The sequence below is a fragment of the Harmonia axyridis genome, chromosome 6 (assembly GCF_914767665.1).
Source record: "Harmonia axyridis chromosome 6, icHarAxyr1.1, whole genome shotgun sequence".
In the NCBI taxonomy this organism is placed as follows: Eukaryota; Metazoa; Arthropoda; class Insecta; order Coleoptera; family Coccinellidae; genus Harmonia; species Harmonia axyridis.
Window position 1 is genome coordinate 1197638 of NC_059506.1, and position 25521 is coordinate 1223158.

At 34.9% G+C, this 25521-nt stretch overlaps 2 protein-coding genes across 2 annotated transcripts in view; one reads left to right on the forward strand and one right to left on the reverse strand.

Moving 5' to 3' along the window:
• LOC123683246 (protein pinocchio) overlaps positions 1-25521 on the reverse strand; it is a 91154-nt gene that overhangs the window by 64644 nt on the left and 989 nt on the right. The window lies entirely within an intron of this gene.
• LOC123683244 (regulator of microtubule dynamics protein 1-like) lies at positions 19922-25004 on the forward strand. The gene is made up of 3 exons (XM_045622163.1): positions 19922-20358; positions 24212-24479; positions 24672-25004. The coding sequence occupies exons 1-3, from the start codon at positions 19953-19955 to the stop codon at positions 24934-24936; spliced, it is 939 nt and encodes a 312-aa protein (XP_045478119.1). The 5' UTR covers positions 19922-19952; the 3' UTR covers positions 24937-25004.

Below are 25521 nucleotides of genomic sequence, written 5' to 3' on the forward strand. Positions count from 1 at the left end.
CGATTATTTATTTAATTCTTAAATCTAACTTACAGTAAATGTTCAAACTGTTTCCCTCGGACTCTAATGCATAAATGACACCGTTTTCCAGCAGAATTCTGACCCTGACAATGTTAAAAAAGGTGAAAATTCACTAAAAAACGTAATTTGGTAATAACTCGAAAACCATGCAACTTTTACTGGGGTCATGTTAGGCTGGTTAGGTCCCTCTTTAGCTGACCTACCTCCGGTGTCACTGTGACGTGCCACTTATGGGACACCCTGTATATATTAACATTAAAAATGACCCATTCGCTGTCTCATGAATGAACAGAACATATTCTCTAGTCGAACTTTGGACTTATTTTCATCAATTAGAAAAATAATTAAAACATCAAATAATTTCAAGCAACTCCAAAAATTCTGAAAAAACATTAACCGAAAAAGATAAATCTACACAAACGACCTATGTATGTCAGACAGCCAGTAGGTAAATAAAAATTTGCCTTCATATCTTATCATATTATTTTACACCTCTGTCGCGCGATTGTGATATAAGACGCCATTATTAATTATTTAGCGATTAACCGATGTCAAGTAAAGTCAAGATTCGCGGTTCACGGCGAAACTCCTAATTGAACTTTAACCGCCAACAAAAATGCGTCTGTTTGTTCAGACGAGTCCCAAAGGTCGAATTTGAAGCACTACAGAGAATGTGTGAAAAATCAATGGTCAACTTTCAAAATCTGGTGCACCTGCCCATTCATATTCTATTCATCGATTTTTGATGGATTAAATTAGAAACCTGATATAGCAGCCTAGGGGCATAGTTCCATACGTGCGTACGATATCATAAGGAATTCGAGAAATCTTGATTATCAGGCTTGTCAGTTCCTTCTTCATTTGACCTCCGAGATACATTTGGTGTTCGAGTGATTATGCTAAATTATTAAAACTGAAAAAACTTGAACAAATACTCCAGAAAACTAGTGACTGATGTAAAGGGCTTTCGAGCGCTCATCTTGCATGACTGTTTCGAACACTTTTGAAAAAAAGGAGAGAAGTCTGATTTGTCTATAAATTTTATGTTATCACGATCTCTCTTCCTATAATGAAACTCATACGACAAAGAGGACCCAAACTTTTGCTGAGTGGATGACAGAAAACTGTATATTAATGTATTAATGAAAGTCACACTGCTTCGTATGGTTTGTTATCACTATAAGGTCTTAAATATTATTTGTTCTTTGTCCCTTTCCTAATTGAATTATTGAGTTTAATCAACAGTTGAAACCATAGATGAAAAAAGGTTTTTAACCATTTTCTATTATTTATATTGATGCAAACCATACAATGTTATATTGTATATTTCTGAAATCAATTATAATTGCGCTTTCAAAATATAGCACAGAAATATAGTGTTCCATCAAAAAAAAATACATAACTTTGGTTTATAGCTTGGTAATCCTGTTTAAAAGACGTGCACGCCACTGGATTCTACGTAAAAAAGTGCCTGTAAAGTTTTAATTTCAGAGCTTTATCATCAGTATTTTTCTGTTTTTTCAATTTTCGATTATAACTCAAAAACAAAAGAAGGTGGTCAAAAATACTTTACTCTTGTTAGTTTCTCAAAAAAAAAAAAGAGAACGAGAATGGTGTATAAGATTTTGTCTATCTTCTCCGAATTGAAAGTTGTAGTACTGAAACATCGAAATTTATTGAGTTCATAATTTGCTAAAACTCCGTAAATAATACTAATTAAATAAATTATTTATCTGTTCAGATTATTCCTAAGTGTCATAAAGTAATCAGATTATGCCCAAGGGCAGAATCGCAAAAATGACATTGGTAATTGGGCAATAAAATAAACTAATATTTGTTGTTAAAATTCTATATTATAACAATTGTTTTTTTCCTTCTACAGTCTATAACATCAACGTATAGGGAGGGGTGAGATCTGGATGGATCACCCCTCTGCTATAATATATACAGGGTAATTCAAATCACGTCGGTACGGCACCATTGCCTAACTCCGTTATTATTGATGCTACGATGTCGGTTAAATGGGCAAACTAGTAGCATTTGTAGTGGTCTTCTCGATGCCGAAAACAAAACAAAAATTGTTAGTCGCGTTGTCAAAATATTTCATAAAATGATATTTTTTCAATGGAACACCCTATATTTTATCATGCATTTCGATTCGTAATAACATTCTCAACAACAAAGCTCATTTGACTTTTTTTCGTTTAGGTGAAAATAAGACAGTTGTATTAATAGGAAACATTTATAACAAACGGATTCGATAAAGCGCTATAAAATATAGAGTAAATGGTCAAAAACACCGCCTTCTTGTTGAACACATATTTGAGCCCTTCTATTGACTCTATTGACACTATTGATTCACAAAATGAATGCGACTAATGGAATGGCTCTAAGATGGAAATTATCGTTTTGTATTTTAATATCAAATAGCTTAGTGGTGTCTATTGAGTGGTGCTACTACATGATGATCACGGGTTTCACGAGTTCACATCACAGCGCACTTTTTTCTTTTTACTGTCTTATTTTGCTATTATTGACAAAATATTGTCATTCGTGTAAGTACAAAAAATGGTTGTTTGGACAATCATGAGGTTCATTCGCCAAAACAAATAAATTTTTTGTACTAGTGAAAGAAATAAATATTTCAAAATAAGTCGATCATTTTCCACTTTAGGAAAAAAGGTGATATGAGCTTTGTTGTTGAGAATGTTATTACGAATCGATATGCATGAAAAAATATAGGGTGTTCCATTGAAAAAAATATCATTTTATGAAATATTTGGACAACGCCACTGTCAATTTTTTGTTTGTTTTCAGCATCGAGAAGACCACTTAAAATACTATTAGTTTTCCCATTTAACCTATATCATAGCATCAATAATAACGGAGTTAGCAATGGTGTCGACTTAATTTGAAACACCCTGTATACATACCGCTTCCTTAAGGAACTATTAATTCAGAAACTTGGAATTTTCAGGACATGTTTCAAGTATAAATAGGCTGATGAATAAGCACGTGGAAGTGTCTGGCTTTGCTTGCTTTTCCGATTATATTCAGAGTTTAAATTTCGAGCAACTTTATGTATTATAATTGGTTGATCATAAAAACTTTCCTTCTTAAAATGCTTCGAAAGAAACATCGATTTGTCTTATGTTTGCTTTTTTTGTTTTCGAATTCAAGATTTGCATCTTAGATCTTTTTGATTATTCATGAATTCGCGACTGCCTATAAATAATAGGAGCATTTGCAAATATGGAGACATCGGGATCTCACCTTAATCTGTTCTGATGTGGATGAAATTTGAACACGACACCAGAGTTGCATGATTTGATATGCATTTTGCGTTCGAAAATTTTCGAAATCGGACGCAAAAATTTTTTATCTCAAGAGTTATAAACAACAAAGTTCGTTAGACTAGGAAACCCTTCAGTTTGTATGCAAGGAAACGATGAAGTAATATTTGGAATGGTTGTTATCATCGCTTCTGATAACTCACCTAATTAATGGAAACGTCGAAATTTGTGGAAGCCGTCTGCAGGAGAATTGTAATATTTTTGGGGAGATTCCTAATAATTGAAGAACGTGTTGAGCTGGATAATAAGGTGGAATGCTAGATAAAATACGAATTGAATTCTTCATCGCGGAATACTTCCAGAATTGCCAATTCAATCTTAATTCGAAAAAAAATTTGTTAATAGTGTTCTTAATTGGATATGATTTTTAAAAATGAATTATTAATCTGCTTACATTATGCCTAAGAGCCATAACGTATTTAAATTATGCCAAAACGTATAATATGCTCAATAAGCATGTGTGATAATTTATTTTTCATCATCATTAGTTTTGAGGTTATAATACAAACTTGTAATTTTTCAAATGTAAAACATAACAATTTATTAAACAAATACATCGCTTTTTTATTCTCCTTTCAGAAATATATAACATGATATATAAATTTCTTATCAAACTGTAAAAATCATCAAAAGTTTCAGTTTTACACGTCAAATCGACTTAGGTGGCCACCAAAGCCACAGGTTTCAACATTTTTTTTTTTTTGGAAAACATTCAAAGAACAACATTATCAATTTGGAAATGTAGAAATTATCAAACGGAATACGTATCGCGCACTACGTCCATTTTATTTTGTTTAGCGATGAAGCGCACTTCTGGTTGAATGGCTACGTCAACAAACAAAACTGCCGCATTTGGAGTAAAGCTAATCCTCAAGTGTATGTCGAAACACCGTTTCATCAAGAAAAACTGACTGTTTGGTGCGCTTTATGGGCTGGTGGAATCATTGGTCCGTACTTCTTCAAAAACGATGATGGCCAGAACGTTACAGTCAATGGTGATCGGTATAGAGCCATGATTACTAACTTTTTCATTCCTGAATTGAACAACCATGATGTCCAGGAGCTGTGGTTCCAACAAGACGGCGCAACATGTCACACAGCTCGTGCCACAATCGATTTATTGAAAGACACGTTTGGTGACCGCCTAATTTCACGTTTTGGACCTGTGAATTGGCTTCCAAGATCTTGTGATTTAACACCGCTAGACTACTTTATGTGGGGCTATGTAAGACATTGGTCTATGCGGATAAGCCACAAACCCTTGACCATTTGGAAGACAACATTCGCCGTGTTATTGCCGATATACGGCCACAAATGTTGGAAAAAGTCTTCGAAAATTGGACGTCCAGATTGGACTACATCCGAGCCAGCCGTGGCGGTCATATGCCAGAAATCATATTTGAAATGTAATGCCACAAGATTATCTTGCGGATAAATAAAATTCATGTCAATCGAATAATCCATCGTTGTTTTATTGCAATTTAAAGTTCTATAGCTCTAAAAAAAACACCCTTTATGTAGAACAAATTTATTCAACTGAAGAAGACCTACTTCAGTGAGTTAATAAAATGGGCCTTATATTTTGAATAAATCCCAAAAATCAGGTAAACGCAAAATGTAAAGAAAAAGCCGCCATATTTAGGCTCAGAAACCGGCAGTCAATCAAAAGCGGTCATCAAGTCATTGTAAGTTAGACTGGTAAAAAAACGCAAGAGGAATAACCTTTTGTACGTGATCGTTTCAACAACGTCGGTATCCAAAACGAGAAAGAATATTAAGGATCGAGCTTATCTCTCGGCACTCCAAGACCTCCTTGATAAGACGGACCCCCACGGAACGTACATTGGCGATAACGAAAATTAAACCGTAATTTCATCATAAACATAAATATTTTTTATTAGGAAATCGCATCAGCCAATTCGAAAATGATCCTGCAACAACGACCTTTGACGCCGAATCTCAAAGCGATGCCGAATTGTGAGGACCTCAGTTGGCGGCGTTTTACCAATCCTGCAATTGTTGAAAAATCGATGGCGCCACGTCGTGTTACCGCCTTATTTACGCAGGATTTTGCCTGTTTATGTTGTGAATGTTTACTCGGGAAATAATTAATAAACATTTCTCGAAATCGCTTTCGCTCGCTTGGTTATCCATTCGGGAGCAATTAGACTAAAGACGAAAGTCATTTTGACGAAATATGCATTTTGGGGCGCTTGTAATTAAGCGCTCAGGCGGAGCTTGGGGGCGATTGTTTTACGCCTCTCTAAAATGAAAAGGAAACTCCGCTTATTCATAATTACTGGGCTTTGGATGAATGCATTAACATAACTGCATATTTGATACCTTTTTGAGTTAAGGCGCATATTTTAGCATGTTCTGTTTTTTCTGCGGATTTCCAAGATAAAATTTGCTTTTAAGCATGAACAATTGTGATAAAATATATGATTTTGTTATGCATATTTTTAATATTTCAGATGCATATTTATTCGGAGCCTAGTCTCAGTAAGTCAAACCTAATCATTTAAGACAATTCTCGGCCTAAAATTCGCAAATTAAGGGTGTACAGGGTGGGCAAATTTCGATATTTTAGCACTACAACTTTTAAATCAGAGGAGATAGACAAAATCTGATACCCCATTCTCGTTCTCTTTTTCTGAGAAACCAACAAGGGTAGTATTCATTTTTGGCCACCTTCTTTTGTTTTCGAGTTATAAGCGAAAATTGGAAAAATGGCGATATCGAAAAACATTTATATCTCCGCTAATACTGATGATAGACCTCTGGAATTAAAACATAATACAGGCACTTTTTTACGAAGAATCCAGTGGCGTGCTCATATTCTCAAAAGGGTTTTTATTTACGAAGCTATGACCCAAAGGTATGTTTTTTCAAATGAGAACACTAGATTTCTGTGCCATTTTTTGAAAGCTTAATTTTTCCTGATTTCAAAAATATATAACATTGTATGGTTTGTATTAATATAAAAAATATAAAATGGTCAAAAACCTTTTTTTATCTAAGAGTCCCATTATTTCTATGGTTTCAACTGTTGATGAACACAGAAAAATTGAGCTTTCTATAACAAGAGCAGTGTCCTTCCGTCTGATTATTTCTATGCTTTTCACTAATTTCTTCAAAATTCGAATCTAGATATATTTTATAAATTTTTTATCTAAAAATTGATTAGAAAATAACGAAAAGATCCACAAGATCGAATGTTTCAATCGAAATAGTTGTAATGTGCACAATGCACAGTCGACACATCTTCTCGATAATTCGCACCGAATTCAAAAGATGAATATTTGAAATTGTGTTCAAGCAACCTAGGATATTTTCTCCGAGTTCATTTATATTTTCAAAACTATTTCTATAAAATATATCTAGATTCGAATTTTGTAGAAATTAATAAAAAGCATATAAATAATCAGATTGACTGAAGGACACTGCTCTTGTTATAGAAAGCTGAATTTGTCTGTGCTCATCAACAGTTGAAACCATAGAAATATTGAGAATCTTAGGTTAAAAAAGGTTTTGACCATTTTCTGTTATTTATTTTAATACAAACCATACAATGTTATATATTTTTGAAAACAGGAAGAATTAAGCTTTCAAAAAATAGCACAGAAATCTGTTCTCATTTGAAAAAACATAACTTTGGGTCATAGCTTCGTAATCAAAAACCCTTTTAGAAAGACAATTACGCCACTGGATTCTACATAAAAAAGCGCCTGTAAAATGTTTTAATTTTAGAGCTCTATCATCATTTAGTTAGCGGAGATATAAATGTTTTTCGATATCGCCATTTTTCCAATTTTCGCTTATAACTCGAAAACAAAAGAAGGAGGCCAAAAATGAATACTACCCTTGTTAGTTGATCAGAAAAAGAGACCGAGAATGGGGTATCAGATTTTCTCTGGTTTGGAAGTTGTAGTGCTAAAACATCGAGAGATGTTTCAGTGCGGATTCATTTGAATTCTGTGCGGAAATAGCCTGATCGAGTCTTTCAATTTGTGGAAGAACCCTTGGTATTGGAGCTTAGAATAAACTGACCGATTTTTCTACAAAAATTCGTTTAGTGTTTGTTTTATAACACTCACATTTAAATAACAACATCAATCAATTTGAAAATGTTGAAAATATCTAAAGCTGTTAAATCCGGTGACCTTGGTGGCCACCGAATATTTTAATTATTTGAAGTTCACAGATTATCCCAAATAAGCATTTGTTTGATTTTCCGTTTTATTGCAATTTTCTCTAATAGTTTTTTTAATTCTCTCAAGAATCGAAAATGTGCCATTCATTTTTGTAGCTCAAGGGGATTCTGAGATCCCCTCACTAGACAACTAATTTGGGACGCCCGATACACCCTTAAATACATTGTGACAATATGACAGAGAGCAGAACAAGCCCTCAAAAAAAGTCGACCATAACCAAATAAGGAAAAGATGGTTGTTATTCTGTGAGATTCATAGAGTTTGATATCTAGCTAAATATTGATTCGATTGATTAAACTTTTTATACCGGAACACATTCAGAGCCATCCACAAAATGCAATCAACCTAAATGGTCCATACTGTATCGCATTGCACACACGCGAGGAACAATATTGGAGGACTCTCCGATATGGTATTTATTTTGATGAATTGCTTTCAATTCAATCAATGTCGGCTGTTTGCCTCGTGGCCAGAAGTAACCTTCACGTCACTACGAGATGAGTCTCTACTAATCGTATATTTACTTCAGTTCCTGTAATTGTTATGACGAATTTGGAGGAAACGAGAGATGATGATTCGTCATTTACTGTTTATTTTGAATTCGATTGAATAAGTTGCATATACCCAAAACCAGTTTCCTCATCAATTGTTTATTCGATTGTAGGTATACGATGACGTTCGAGCTTCGCTTTTTCCAAACTAAATGTTCCAGGAAATGACTGAAGAAAACAAACGAGATAATTACAACATTCATAATAAACATCTCCTATATTGTTTATAATACTGGATAATCCATGTCTTGGTCCAGATTTCACAACCCTGTTTCACTGACATATGTCTAAGATGCATGAATACCTGGTGTGTTTACTGATTCGATTTTGTTTCAGACTTTTTGACAGACCCACCTGTTGCTTTGGTGTTCTGCTTCACCAGAGTTCTTTAAGGTGGCGCTCTTCAAAATTTTTCGAATTCCCGCTATCTGCCAGGTGCCGTTTAACAAGGAAATACTGATTTTAGACACTGCAAACATTCACAATAAATTACAATTCAGTTCATATCGAATTTTTAATCAAATGACAGACCATAGAATATAAAATAATATTGTTGTATACTCAAATTTCACGACAAGAGCGTAGAAATGGGGGGATACTGGGGGTAATTACACGGTGTTCTTAAATTGGAGTTACAAATGAAAATGACAGATTACCGGATCATTTCAAGAAAAAAGTCCGATAACATGAGTCCCCAAACATTTTGTTTTGAGATACATGTGTTAAAGTTTAAGTTTTTTCCTCATATAACCTTCCCTTCACAAGATATTTAATTTGAATTGGCCATAGATATTACAGTTTAAAGTTTTCACCATGTGATATGCTAATTTTGAATGCAAATATACAGGGTGATATTTCCTCTGGAAGGATGCCTGCCTTCAAAACTATATTTTGGTTAATGGCTGTTAGTTTAGAAAAATGTAGAAAAAAACTACACTTTTTGGTTTGTTATGGTTTTGTCGTATCTGCTATCGATTTCGAGAAAAAATCTCTGGTAATCCTCAGGAAAATCCAAATTATTATGAAGATCCAGGTAGTAAGCTCTAATGAAAGAATTAATTATAAGTTTTGGTATTTATTTACCCAATCTGTAGCGAAGATCAATGAATATTTGATAAACTGATATAAGCATCACAAAAAGTACGACACATTAGAAACAACCTGTATATTGAAAGCAAAGCGTTTGTGAGCTCATATTCATGAAACTTTTTTTCTCAAAATTATCCAAGTAATTTCTCATTTTCCTTCGTAACTCTAATTTGAGAACATCCAGTATGAGGTAAGAACAACCGAATTAGTAATAAAAAAATTATTTCGAGTAATTTGGTTCAAACTTCGTTATCAAACTTCTTTTTCTAACATTACAGATAATAGTAAAAGTTGTCAAAAATTTTTTTTTCGATTAAACCCCTTCCCCCCCAGGAAAAAAAGAACTACACCCTTGGTTCACAAGAGTCGAGAATTGAGAGAAATGTCAAATGTAGACGATGTATGCGCCATCTGAAAAAAACGCGATCCTTCGAAATCAAGTAGGTATAAATCTGAAAAATCTCCCGTTTTGTCTGAAAGTTTTACAGGTATAAGTAGACACACCAGGTTTTCTATGCATCTTAGTTGAAGGTTAGCCATTTGACAATAAAAATCGTTTCATTAATCTACTGGTGAACGTGCGAAAATTGTGAAAACTTATAGAAAAATAATGATTCTGTAGTAAATACCTTTCTCCTATCCTTATTTGGTGCCGTAAAATCGAAAGTGACAATTCAAAAAGATAGAGGATTTTACAATGATTACAGTGATGATATTTTTTCTTCAACTTCATATGAAACATTTTCGAGTAAAATTCATTTTTCTATTCGACGATAGCTATTACGCCCCCTAGCGGTAGAGGTATGAACTTCAAAACAATTCCCAGTGTGTTTCCTTGTACGCTTTAGTGGTAAAAATTTTTACCGCAAGTCTCTACGATGAGTGGATCCTGAGATATAGCCGCTTACCTCGTTTATTTGCCCACCCTGTACATTTTCGGTCCAAACTGCAAACAGTTTTATAATAATACGAATTTGCAGATTCGAAACGAAAAAATTCTTCTGAAAAATTTTTTTCTGCCAAAATATTCAAAAAAATGTGAGTCCTCATCGCCACCATTTTTTTAATAAGAATCCCATCAACCCATGAACCATTGAGTTTTTACCATATTGCCGAAGTTGAAGAGATCTGAAAGTATTTTAGGAGAAAGATCTTTCTCCAACTCCAATATGCAAATTTTTAGCTCTAAATTATGATTACTTTTCTATAAACGTCTAATAGGCCATCCCGGTGAATCACCATGTATAGGAAACATGGACAAGCCGTTTTCGGTTTCCTTAGTTTCTCGAAAAAAGTGCTAGAAAATGTGCCATCAATTTTTCTCTCACTTCTGTAGTTCCAGAGATCCAATCATAAAAAATCGCATTTGAAGATTTCGCAATTTTATTTATGAATATGGTGAAAAATTTCTGTTTGCCGTTAGTTTCTATGTAGCCTCTTCAATAACACGATTTATATGAATAAATTGTACGCGTATCAGAACAAAAACAAAAGGATGAATGAATAACATAATCTATGAAATATGCCATTTACGGTTTCAGAACTTACGTACATTTGACGTCATTTTACCAATTAACTTGAAATTAAAACAATATTTCTTATCGGTCTGTTATGTAGCAACGACCGAAAAAGTACTTCTACTGATTAAAAAGATCATTCTTCCAATTCTATTTCTGCTAATGAACCTTCATAAGTGTAGAACTCAAAAATTCATTTCTGAAATAAAAAGCATGGTCTTCGATAAAATAATTAGTTAATATTCGTGCTTGTAAATCCGATCTTCTATGAAAAGGGTGTTTTTTTTAGAGCTATACATATTTAAATTGCAATAAAACAATGATGGATTATTCGATTGTGGCATTACATTTTAAATATGATTTCTGGCATATGACCGCCACGGCTGGCTCGGATGTACTCCAATCTGGACGTCCAATTTTCGATGACTTTTTCCAACATTTGTGCCGTATATCGGCAATAACATGGCGAATGTTGTCTTCCAAATGGTCAAGGGTTTGTGGCTTATCCGCATAGACCAATGACTTTACATAGCCCCACAGAAAGTAGTCTAGCGGTGTTAAATCACAAGATCTTGGAGGCCAATTCACAGGCCCAAAACGTGAAATTAGGCAGTCACCAAACGTGTCTTTCAATAAATCGATTGTGGCACGAGCTGTGTGACATGTTGCGCCGTCTTGTTGGAACCACAGCTCCTGGACATCATGGTTGTTCAATTCAGGAATGAAAAAGTTAGTAATCATGGCTCTATAACGATCACCATTGACTGTAACGTTCTGGCCATCGTCGTTTTCGAAGAAGTATGGACCAATGATTCGACCAGCCCATAAAGCGCACCAAACAGTCAGTTTTTCTGGATGTAACGGTGTTTCGACATACAATTGAGGATTAGCTTCACTCCAAATGCGGCAGTTTTGTTTGTTGACGTAGCCATTCAACCAGAAGTGCGCTTCATCGCTAAACAAAATAAAATGGACGTAGTGCGCGATACGTATTCCGCACAGAACCATTATTTTCGAAATGAAATTGCACTATTTGCAAGCGATGCTCAAGCGTGAGTCTATTCATGATGAATTGTAAAACCAAACTGAGAATAAATCACTTGACAGTTATTAGTTTTAAAACTTAAAAAATCGAGGAAAAATATATTACTGACGACTATGTTTCAAATTATGTAAAAACCAAAAATGTTTGTGAAATTCGTACCAGTAATTTTTTTTCATTCTAATCCACCTAATTTCGTTGTGTCATTCACCTCTAATATAAATTTAAAATCGGATATAATTGTGAAGGTCTCAAATGTTCACTTCGTCATTAATATGAAGTAAATATGATTTTGATTATTCAATTTCATTGCGCATTAGATTGTAACTTCTCATTATTAAAAGCATCATAGTTTTAGAAAGTTCCATAGACGGTATCGAAGTCGTTAATTTTGAATAGCTTAAAAAATGCAATGCAATTCATTATCAATTCATTCTTAACGAAAACTCATTAACGTATTTACTACCATTAGAGTTTATTTTGGAAAACTTCGGAGCTTACAAAAAGGTTATCCATTTTGTGGTTTCGAAAGTAACAGTAAATGAAAAACTTTCATTTGAGATATCGATCAAACTTTTATTTGAATTTAAATTAAATGCTTGGACTTGTACCCAATCGACATATGTTCTACGCATGACATGGTCTGATGACTTCAGTTCTTGTGTTAACTGAACCTTATATTTAGACCTATTATCTGATGAACTTTTTGCATTGAATATGTAATCTGAAAATAAGTATTTCTGAAAGATCTTGTCTGAATCCATAATGGTTTATTGTGTCATAAAATCCGAAAATGAATTGATTTCCTCAGAAGAAAAGTAACAGTTAAAAACTATTGAAAATGTTCGAATTGTTTCAAGTGAATCAGATATTATATATAAGCTCCTATGAATTATACGAAATTTGAATTTATATATTTTAATCTACCATTTTTATCATTGATTAAGTTTTAATATGAATTATTAGCTCAAAAATTCCTAAACAATAAACCCAAAATATCAAACTACTTATTATTCAAATGGACACATACTTGCTTATCGCCCAGATAACAGAATTACCGGAAAAATTAACAATTTAACGGTGAACCATAAAAAAAAAGTTGAAAAAAAAAAATTCCGTAGAAAATTTCTTTTCGATATACATAATTGATTCCAGGATTTTCAATAAAGATACTGCTTGTTTTGAATTATGCAAAAGACATAAATGTTTTCTGGAATTAGATAAAATAGGAGAAATATATTTGATCAATTTGACTTTATTTGGAATAAGAAATGATTAAATCTCCGAAATATCTTGTGAAAAAAATTATGAGAAACATTCCGTTTTATTTTTGATTCATAATTATTTTTTTCTGTATACGTATGTATTATCGGTATTTTCATTTTCCTTCTTTCGAAAAATATATATTTGCCCTGAGTGAAAAATATAAAAAATAGAATGAATAAATCATCTTAAGAATATGATTTTAAGCTGGGGTTATTTTTTTCGAAATTAATACAAAATTTTCATCATCATAATTCATCAGGTACGCTGAAATAATATGTTAATTTTTTTCTAATTTTAGGAGAGTAATTCGTCAATTTTTGGAGAAATGCTATTTTTTATTTGACACCTATTGATTTCCAAATAAATTAATTAATTTCGGAGTTATAAGGTTTCATCAAAGACCCTTCAATTTATGAAAAATCGATATATCTCTAAAAGAATAAAAAACTTGGAACAAGCTTAGATTCACTTATTCCAAGCAACCGGAAAATTCAATGAAAAATAGGGTGTTCCATAAGAAAAAAACATATATTTGGTTATTTTCCCTTTTTTGATACAATGTAAAAATGTAAAGAAAATGTAGCTCTAATAGAGCCTTATGATACATTGTCGAAAAATTTTTTAAAAATATCAGCGTTCAACCGTATAGGAGCGTCGCTAAAATGATGGAATACCCTGTATAATTAGGACACAATGTTGTTGATCAGAAATGGATATTTTTAAGTTTCACTATTCACTAAAACAGACTAAAAATAGACGTGCATAATTGAAATTAATTTTCTATTCGGCAAAAGTCAAATTCGAAGATATTCATCTGCTGCCTTAATGAATCACACTATACAGAAATCGTATAAATATATGGACCAGCGCTTTTTTCAAGAATTAATGAGTAATCAATTCGTGTTTCACTTTCGATTTCTAAAATATAATTAACATTAATTTGAAAATAATTACGGATCTTTCACCAAGAACGGCTAAACCGAGCAATCTAATCCAATTCATTTTAGCTCACTCGATACAATTGCCTAAGCTTGACTTGCGATTGAAGAAAGTCAAATTTCCGATTAAACATGTATTCGGTTTGCCACCAACTTTGTTACTTCGATTACGAATTAGTTCTTTATAAATAGAAAATAATCATATGATCATTTAACAATACTGCGGAAAAGTTTATACAATATGGATAAAAATAACACAATCGGCATAGATTAGAACATTTGAAATAAGTTTATCAGCAATGGGACCCCTTTTTTGTTTATTGAGAGGATAATTTTATTTATAATAAAATTAGCTCTACTACTTTGATATATATGAAAATATCAATAATTATTCATCTAAATGCATTGTTTCGCCTTCAATTCTCTAACGAATAATTATTATTATCAAAACATTTTTTGAATGAATTGTCAGGAACCGATTATTACAGTACTAATCGCAAATGTTACCTTAAAATATTTTAAATATAATCGTGAAAAGCAAATTGAATTTCAGAAGATGGAAATTGTAATTCAGAATTGGGAGTTGTTATTCAGAATAGGGAATTTGAAATTTTATATTCAGAAACAGTAATTTGTATTTTAGAATAGCAATATGTAATTCAGAAAAAGAAAAATTGATTTCGGATATAGCGCACTTCTGGTTGAATTGCTACGTCAACAAACAAAACTGCCGCATTTGGAGTGAAGCTAATCCTCAAGTGTATGTCGAAACACCGTTACATCCAGAAAAACTGATTGTTTGGTGCGCTTTATGGGCTGGTGGAATCATTGGTCCGTACTTCTTCAAAAACGATGATGGCCAGAACGTTAGCGTCAATGGTGATCGGTATAAAGCCATGATTACTAACTTTTTCATTCCTGAATTGAGCAACCATGATGTCCAGGAGCTGTGGTTCCAACAAGACGGCGCAACATGTCACACAGTTCGTGCCACAATCGATTTATTGAAATACACGTTTGGTGACCGCCTACTTTCACGTTTAGGACCTGTGAATTGGCCTTCAAGATCTTATGATTTAACACCGCTAGACTACTTTCTGTGGGGCTATGTAAAGTCATTGGTCTATGCGGATAAGCCACAAACCCTTGACTATTTGGAAGACAACATTCGCCGTGTTATTGCCGATATACGGCCACAAATGTTGGAAAAAGTAATCGAAAATTGGACGTCCAGATTGGACTACATCCGAGCCAGCCGTGGCGGTCATATGCCAGAAATCTTATTTAAAGTGTAATGCCACAAGATTATATTGCGGATAAATAAAATTCATGCCAATCGAATAATCCATCGTTGTTTTATTGCAATTTAATGTTCTATAGCTCTCAAAAAACACCCCTTATATACCCAAATACAGTTATTTGATCTTCAAGGGCCCAATTGGGGCAAGACTGAACGATCGTTCTTGAATTTCCGTTCTTGCGTCGTTGCTCTCCTAATTTCATTTAATTTAATTTTGGTTTTTATCATCCCGCAAAGAAATAAACATATTTTTGCATTTTGCGGATTCCATTTCTAGTTTCGATCAATATCATCATCAATTTCACGGAAAATGGCATAGAAACCACACCGATCAAATTTTAAATCAGAGATATTTATAATCACGAAAAGAGTCGGTGATTTTAATTTTTAATTGGTTTCAAGTGCAAAAATTATTTTCAATAGGATGTTGGATCAACCATTGTTTATAATTGCAGTATTGAATTATAACCAGCTATTGAATTGATTTCATTGGACTTCGAATGAGGCACATACAGTAAAAAAAAATTGTATGACATGCGATTTCGAGGTAATCACTGTAGTTAAATGAAAGACGAGGTAAATCAAGCAATCAAATCCTTCTTTATCGTCAGTTAAAAATTGATGGATCATGTGTTTGAATGTTCGCATCAGAAATAAAAAATTAATTAATAATATCTGTATAAAGGGTGATCGCCTAAATTTCACCATAGAGGTTAACCCATTTGAAAAGATCCACAGAAATAACTTCTTGGGAAGAGCCTGGATTAAAAAGTGTTTCAAGTGAAAGTTTCACCCTGTACCAATTGGAATCAACATGTGATACATTTCTGGAATCAGCACAGCTGGAGTAATCGGAAAATTGAGATAAAATTGGGATGTTCCATTTAAAAAAATGACGATGACGTCATTACTAGAAAATAATTCACCCTGAATATTAGATTATTATTTTGAAATACGGTAAATTAAAATAAAAAATCGACGTATTTCAGGATTATTTCTTAAAATGGTCTGTTTAGCTAAAAATGAATTTGTTCCATACTTTACGGACACACTGTATATCGGGTGTTCCAAATTCGTTATCTAGTGAGGATATCTCAGAATCCCTTTGAGCTAGAAAAAAATGAATACCACATTTTCAGGCTCGATTTTTGAGAAAATGAATAAAGTGAAAACCGCAACCTCATAAATTCAACTGTTTTCAAGCTATAAGACAAATTTGAAAAATGGCGTGAACTACAAAAATCATCAAAAGTTTCAGTTTTGCACGGTAAATCAACAAAGTGTCTATCTATAAAAAATCTGTGATAAACTACAGATAATTGAAATATTCGGTGCCCACCAAGGTCTTCGGATTTAACATCGTTAGATTTTTTCCTTTGATCGCATTTAAAGAACATTTTTTATTAATTTGAAAATTTTGAGACGTTGAAAAAATCTGACAGTGTTAAATCCGGAGACCTTGGTCTCCTGGGAATATATTAATTATACGAAGTTTACAGATCATCAAAGATAGACCCTAGGTTGATTTGCCGTGTGAAACTCAAACTTTTGATGGATTTCATAGTTCGATAAGAAAGGACCCCGCACGTTTTATATAGGAAAAGGCTTTCCGTGAATTTGGCTGAATTTTTGATATGTTGTAGTTCTTGATAAACTGATCAGAAGTGTCCATAGCCACAAAGCTCAAAAATGGACAGTTTTCGAGATATGGAGCTTTGAAAATGGATTTTTTGCAATTTTCGGGGTTTTTGCTCATCAATCGGGGAGCTCTCATTGCTGGTTGGGATGGAATTTGGATGTTCGGCGGCCAGAATTCAACTGAGAAATGATCTTTTTTGGTTATTTTAGGCACCGCCATCGATAATTTTTTATACACTGCTCCACATTGGCTATGAAATGAGATACAAAATCCAAGATCTTCCATACATCTTTTCATGCCACAAGATGACGCCAGAATAATTCACATGACCGAGAAACGACATATTGTGAGATTTTTTTAAGAGAGACCATAATAATTGAATCCTCGTATATCTGATGTCCAATAATACCAAATATGTTAGCCAAAATGTTCATAACCAGGCACCGCGAGCTGTAATGGGGGAAAATGGGAAAATCGTAATCATATATCCTCAGGGAATATAATAATAATAATAATGTGATTTGTTTCTCACAAATCTCGATAATCTGACAATGGGGTGCCAAGACATTTTCCTCAGAATGTCTCGAAATTGACGATAGCATCTCACAGACAAACGAATCCGTGAAAATGTCTGCAGTTTTGATACAATATAGTACTATCCGGGTAGAATATAGAAGTCCAAGTGTTGGAAGCAAACTATGAATGGAACTTCTGAAATTAACCCACGAATTCTTGAAAATACAATTTTTTTTCATGAACTTCTTGATAGGAGCTTAAATGGCATGAAATTTCTTCTTATTTTTGGGATGATTTGTGATTGTGTTACGTTCGTTGATATAGTTATATGTTACCAAATCATTCATTTTGTCGTTTCTCGGTGATGTGATGTGACTTATTCTGGCGTTATCTTGTGGAATGAAAAGATGTATGGAAGATCTTGGATTTTGTATCTCATTTCATAGCCAATGTGGAGCAGTGTATAAAAAATTATCGATGGCGGTGCCTAATATAACCAAGGAAGATCATTTCTCAGTCGGGTTCTGGCCGCCCAACATCCAAATTCCATCAAAACCAGAAATGAGAGCTCCCCGATTGATGAGCAAAAACCCCGAAAATTGCAAAAAATCCATTTTCAAAGCTCCATATCTCGAAGACTGTCCATTTTTGAGCTTTGTGGCAATGTGTATAAACAACTAATTTCGAAAATTTCGTTTGCCTCTAAAATAGACTGAAAGTTTTGCGATACATCCTCGTTTGTCATAAATTTGATGATACGTCTATCCCTAAACTGGCACACTACTCTCGATATGTGCACCGATAGACCTCACCTAGACTGGAATTCCTCAACCGGTGCCCGCATAAATTGGGTCGTTTACCCCTTTGACCTTTTGGTCTGGATGCGCCGTGACGCTCGCGTACGTCAATGGGACGAGAGGGGCGGCGGAGCAGCAACGGTTCGGGTGTATCGACCCGTCTGCGTCTGCAAGCGACGCCCGGCGTCTCGCGTGACTATATTAGCCTAGTCGTCGTTTTATTTATTTGCAAGAGGATGGAAATGACCCCGGAAGAAGAGTCGCTGCTTTCGTCTGGTCGGGGGAGGGTTGAAATGGTTTTCGGATCGTTGATCCGATAGATAACGAGCAGATGAGTTGGTCTTTACGAGTATACGGTTCTAGTTTAAAAGTTGAACTCTTGAAGAGAACGAACTGAATTGTATTTAAGAGAATATGGTGGATGCGCTTGGATTAGGACGCAATGGTAGTGACAGCTCCGACAGGGTAGGGTTATATAGGGTGTTTTTTTTTTCGAGGTATATAACTTTAAATTGGCATTACTGTTCAAGATGGCGACCGATTCAACAGCTGTCAAGTGATTCATTCTCAGTTTGGTTTGGCAATTCATCATGAATAGACTCACGCCTGAACAACGCTTGCAAATAGTGCAATTTTATTTCGAAAATAATGGTTCTGTGCGGAATACGTATCGCGCACTACGTCCATTTTATTTTGTTTAGCGATGAAGCGCACTTCTGGTTGAATGGCTACGTCAACAAACAAAACTGCCGCATTTGGAGTGAAGCTAATCCTCAAGTGTATGTCGAAACACCGATACATCCAGAAAAACTGACTGTTTGATGCGCTTTATGGGCTGGTGGAATCATTGGTCCGTACTTCTTCAAAAACGATGATGGCCAGAACGTTACAGTCAATGGTGATCGGTATAGAGCCATGACTACAACTTTTTCATTCCTGAATTGAACAACCATGATGTCCAGGAGCTGTGGTTCCAACAAGACGGCGCAACATGTCACACAGCTCGTGCCACAAGCGATTTATTGAAAGACACGTTTGGTGACCGCCTAATTTCACGCTTTGGACCTGTGAATTGGCCACCAAGATCTTGTGATTTAACACCGCTAGCCTACTTTCTGTGGGGCTATGTAAAGTCATTGGTCTATGCGGATAAGCCACAAACCCTTGACCATTTGGAAGACAACATTCGCCGTGTTATTGCCGATAAACGACCACAAATGTTGAAAAAAGTCATCGAAAATTGGACGTCCAGATTGGACTACATCCGAGCCAGCCGTGGCGGTCATATGCCAGAAATCATATTTAAAATGTAATGCCACAAGATTATCTTGCAGATAAATAAAATTCATGTCAATCGAATAATCCATCGTTGTTTTATTGCAATTTAAAGTTATATAGCTTTAAAAAAACACCCTTTACCACACAAAGGACGAGTCCTGTAAGAGATCACGCCGGAGGAAATTCAAATAATAATAATAATAATAATGCTGTATTTCACACATAATGGCAAAGTTCAAGAATTGTATTAATATATTATATTAAATGATCGATTTGAAATTTGATCGATATTCTAAATGAAAGTATTTTGAATTACTTTTTCTCTCAGAACCGCAAAATCGATAACCCTTTATATTATTTATATTCCAATGATACCCAAAAAAGGAACCCGAAACTTGAAACTCAAAAAAAAAAATCGAAATTTTGACACAATGTCAAAATCGAAATTCACGTTCATGGTAAACACCCTCGTAAATCTGACATGGCCGACGTACACCTCCAGTCGCATCAAGAACTACGCGGTTTCGAACCGTCCCTCTATGAACGAGCCACCGAACCAATCAAGGACCACAACGGACGAAAAACTGGCCAAATACTGGTCCTCCAACAAGACAATGGGGGAGGTTTTGCGACAGGCCGATCAGCTGTACGAAAGCAAGAACTACATCGAGGTTTACGAACTGCTGAACAGGCTGAAGTACAACAACAATTCAGAGGTGAAATGGCGAATCGCCAGAGTATTGTATCAAACCACGGCCGATAACGTATTGCCCTTGGAGATCGAAAGAGAGATGATTGATGAGGCTTATACGCTGCTGATTGATGAAGCCACTGAAGGTTTGAGATAATATTGTATATACAGTCCGTTCGTAAAGTAGGGCAGAATATCGGAAAGTAAAACCTGTTGAAGTTTTCATGTTGATGTTGAAGAAACGAGTATGTTTCAAGAGAAATCAATGGGCCGTATTCATAAAACTAAAGAGTATCCTTGTAAGTATAAGGTTTTGAATTGAAGAAAAAGGTAAGAGTATAAGCATTTCCTTTTTTTCGTATTCATTATGATAACCTCATACTTGCAAGAATATCCTCCAAGAATAAGTAAATGGTTGTTGGCATGTTGGCTTGTAACTGTGTGTGATCTTCTTCTGGCACTTCTTCTTCAGGTCCTGCAAAATCGATATCTTTCAAAGTTTTTGCCACGTTATGAAGCACAATACAGGCAACAATGTTGCAAAATAGGAAATCGACGTTTCAGTTGACCAAAACAACGTTCAATTATCACCCTCTTTTTTCAAAAGTTTATTATAATTTAGTTCAGCACCTGGAGCGAAGTTTTGGAATGGAGTCATGAGCTCTATACCATATCCAGCATCAGCAAGTAGCACGACGTTGTTTTTATTTTGTGGTTGAACCCTTATTTGTGAATTTCTCCATATTCTTGAATCGTGGACCGAACCAGGCCAACTAACGTCGGTACTAGTGAACTTGCATCACAAGTGGCTTGCACATTCAGTGTAGGATAACCTTTCCGGTTGGCATACACATCACCATGGCGATTTGGTTTCAGAATTCCTACGTGGGTACAGTGAACTACTCCAATTGCTGTTGGAAACCTATATTTGCTTTGCCATAACTGTTTGGAATCCAAAAGTGCATTGTTCGTAGACAGAAACTTTATCCAGTAATTTGATTGCGCCACTATGCCGTCAATTACTGCAGTCACTGTACGAGATACTGTAGCTTGACTTACACCCAGTTCTTGACCAATGCCTTTCTGATACCCAGGATCACTGAGATAGCATAAACATATCTACATTTTTAGGACGGATGATAACGCACCTTCTCGAGTTTCAGCCTTATTTATTCCCAAAAATCTGTTAGCAAGCCATTGCACATTTTCCTCTTAAAACCGATATAATTCTTTGTAATCACGAACAGGTGTTGATAAACGCTCTTTGTAATCTCTCTCAGTTCCACAACATCTGCCATCGCTACAACTGATCACTATACGACTGAGTCTGCTACTGACCACACTCGAAATTATTGAAGGGTATCCTTTTCATTTAGGGTAAAAGGTAACGTTTATGAATAACCAAATACTTTTTGTGAAGGATATGCTCATACTCTATTAGTATAAGGTTTTACTCAGAATATTATGAATGCGAGCTGAACGATTTCCTTTATATTCTGCAAGTATAAGCATAAACCTTTTTTTATGAATACGGCCCAATGGATGTTTACTTCCTTGTAAACATGAAAGTGAACAATTAACGATGAAAAACGGCATCATCCAAATGGTTGCACCACCATATCCTTTTCATAACTGACCGTCCTAGTGCAATAAGTTTCGTAAATCGTTTGGACAAAAAGTCATCCATAATATGGTTCACTGATGGATCAAAATCAGAGAGATGTACTGGCATTGGAGTATATGGACCTAAACTGAGAATCTCTAAGGCCCTGGAAAGTGAGCCCTCTATTTTACAGACCGAGATACTGACTGTTTACGTATGCGCTCAAGAGTGTCTTAAAATGAACCTCAAGGGGCGCATGACTACATCACTACGGACAGCCAGACCCGCTTAGATCCCTGGAATCGTGCTGTCAGGGGTCTCTGTTGACCTGGGAGTGCCGTAACACCGTAAGGCAACTGGCCAGAGTCGATAAAGTGACTACTATGGGTACCAGGGCACTGTGGGGTTGAAGAAAATGAAGAAGCCAATGAACTTGCAAAAAGTGCATCAAGGTTAACACCTGCTGGACCTGAGCCTTTCTGTGGGCTAGGAAAAGACCAATATATGCGGTCCAGCAATGGGAGTTGAATAACAGGATAACCCACTAGACTAACACTCCTGGACTTACTCAGGCCAAGAAATTCGTGATGATTTCCCCTATCTAAGCCAAAAAGCCCTTGAAGCTGTCGCGAGCAGAGCTTCGGGTGATGGTGGGACTGATGACGGGGCACTGTCGGTACAAACATCATTTGTACCGTATGGGAAAGTCAGCAGATGAGATTTGCAGGCTCTGTGGATCAGAAGCAGAAACAGTTGAACACATGGTATGCAAGTGTCCAGAGCTGGCTGGCCTAAGAACCATTCATATGGGGAAGCCGATCCTGGCTACCCGAGAGGTAACGGCCAAGGCCCCTAAGGAGGTTGTCAATTTTATTAACGTCATTGACGACCTCCTTGGGTTTCCATGAATGAGTAGAGTAGAGAACAAAAGATCTACATGGTCGTAATTCCGGGAAGGCTTACCGAGCCACAACGACCCCAGTTCAAATAATAATAATAATAATAATATCCTTTTCATGAAATTGCCACATTTGCGGCTGTGTGTCCTCAATAACTTCACGAAAGCCATCTTTTAGGTTTTGAATAGATTTTGGAGCATTGAAATAGACCTTATTATCCACGAGGCCCCAAAGAAAAAAGTCTAAAGGTGTTGAATCACAAGATCTCGGTGGCCAGTTGTGATCATCGAAGATAAGACGTTGCTGGTTATCGACCAGCTTGAGTTCTTGTATTAATTGAACTTTAAAAGACTTGAGACCTAAGTTTGTATGGAAAATACGGTGTAATGTCGTTCGTGCAATGCCCAAATTTTTCAGTACCAACAAATCAAACTATGATGGAATTGAGTTTGTTCAAGAATAATAATGTCACCAGCAGATCATCTAGATAATCTAACTGACAACAAGAACATCATAATAAAGACCAATAGCTCTTGGATTCTTTGATACTGTCATCTATCCTATTCTGACAAATGATGCAAGTGAAGCGGCAATGGTACACGGTAACAAACATAGAACAAAATATGTTTCCTGAGATCTAAGCTTTTGAGAGGTCTCACACAGGCTTAGGAGAGTCAGGATGGAAAACATAGAAAAAAAACATTTCCCCCTATCTGTGAATATCCAGAATCATATAAATACATCCTTCTTCTTCTGGTGCCTATCATTCTGGATGCAGGCTAACATGATGCTAACTATCGGTGAATTGAACCAGACCCTAACATTCTTCAGCTATGAAATTCTTCTTCGGCCAACACTTCTTTTGTCCTGGAGTATCGAACTGTAAAATGCGATATCTCTCAGGATTTCTCATAATTTTGCCTAAATATTCAAGTTAACACCTCTTCACCTGATACACCACTTCTTTCTGTTTACTCATTCTCCGCAGAACTTCCTTGTTTGTGATATGATCTACGATATAAATACAACGTCTTCTTTTTCAAGTGCCTATCCGATTCGACTGTTGGCAATCATAAATAGGCAATATAAAATAAAAAGAATATTTTCCTCCTAACCTCTCAATATTTCATTTCACACATAGTCACATACTGCGATTATCTTGAAGGGAATAATCAAAAATTTCCAACTCCAAAACTATTTGGGGGTGAGAATTTCCTTATTGTGTAATGACCATATTTCTAATTCTTTTTTCTCAAAAGATTTCAAAGGCTATTGGAAATGTTAAAGCAAATTCAACAGGACCAAGTGTTGATATTTTATTTTTAGTTTAATTTCAATTAATTTATCCTATAAATAAACTGCATTTCTGTCATTTGCTAAAACGATAAATAACTAGTTAATTCATATCGAGTGTTCATCTTATCTAAAAGATTCTCTTTGTTTAGATATTGTTTATTAACTGGGTGATTCCACTAATTGAATTTCTTTGGTTTCTAGAGAATATAAATGCCAGCATACATAAGTGGTTTGCAATAATATGTGACTGTCGACACAGACTTTTAGGCCTTGAGGAGCGAATTAAAGGATATCATCGTGTGCTCAAACATCTTCGTATAGCCTACAAATTAGATCCTAATGATATAACTGTAGGTTTTCTATTGGGAAAACTTTGTTTCGACCTTGCTAACTTACAAGGTTTCAAGAGGTTTATAGCTGCTACTTTATATGCTGAACCACCAACAAGTACTTTTGAAGAAGCTTTCGAGTAAGTAAAAAAAGGTTGTTTTTTCCAAAAAACACGAAAATATAGGTAATACTCTGCAAATAGTATAGTTTCCGACTTCATTCAATAAACAAATATTCATATTCTAGTGGGAAGAATTGAGCTACCTCCAAATACCTTAATATGTTTTTAATGTTAAACATTGAAATTATTTTTTCAGCCTTATTATTTCAGGTATTTGGGTAAAGTAGAAGAATTAAGTGACTGGAACTTTATAAGTAATGTATACTACTTAGGCAGAACATGTTTCAAACTCAAGCAATTCTATAAAGCCAAGCATTACCTCAATAAAGCCTGCTATATGAAACCAAAAAATGATTACGAAAGAAAACACCTTTGGGAAGCAAAACAATTGTTAGCTAGAGTGGAAAAGTACACTATAGGCAAAGAAATACTATATCCAAATTGTAACTGCGACATGGAAAAACCTATAGAATAGAGGGTGAAAACGACTGACCAACATTTATTTATATTGAACTAAACATTATATCTCTACTTTTTTCAAAATGCATATTTCTTAAATTAATGCAGATTTAAGATTTGAATCTTATATTATTCAAGTATCCCAAAACTGTGACATTGTAGGATTTGGGAGAATAGGTTGGAAATTTTTCAAGAAAATATGATTTAATGTGTGAAACATGAGTTTCTTGTTGTAGGTACTTCAACTTTATTGTTAGTTCCCAATTTGAACTTCAGAAGCAATGATTACCCTGTTTTCCACCATAGAAAAATGATGTACTCCATGATAAAAATTCAAAAAAGTTTGTATTGGAAAACTAATTCACTTTTATACAACCTTCCTCTCACAGTGAAATATAGAATCATGATTATAAATTTAATTAGAGTATTATTAATGTATGACCATTTTCGCATCCGCCATATTAAAAGAGGAATGATTTGTTACAACTTGAAGACAACTATTTAGAGTTTATAGTCCCTGCATTAAACTGAAGAAAAAAAGTTTCACACAATAATGGCCCTAATCTGAATAAAAATTTTAGTACACCAATATTATTTTGTA

What these genes read in the sequence shown, in the direction of transcription:
- LOC123683244 (XM_045622163.1), top strand. Translation starts at nt 19,953, where the DNA reads ATGTCAAAATCGAAATTCACGTTCATGGTAAACACCCTCGTAAATCTG. An exon ending in GATTGATGAAGCCACTGAAG is followed by an intron (nt 20,359 to 24,211) that starts GTTTGAGATAAT and finishes TTTGGTTTCTAG; the next exon opens with AGAATATAAATGCCAGCATA. An exon ending in ACTTTTGAAGAAGCTTTCGA is followed by an intron (nt 24,480 to 24,671) that starts GTAAGTAAAAAA and finishes TTATTATTTCAG; the next exon opens with GTATTTGGGTAAAGTAGAAG.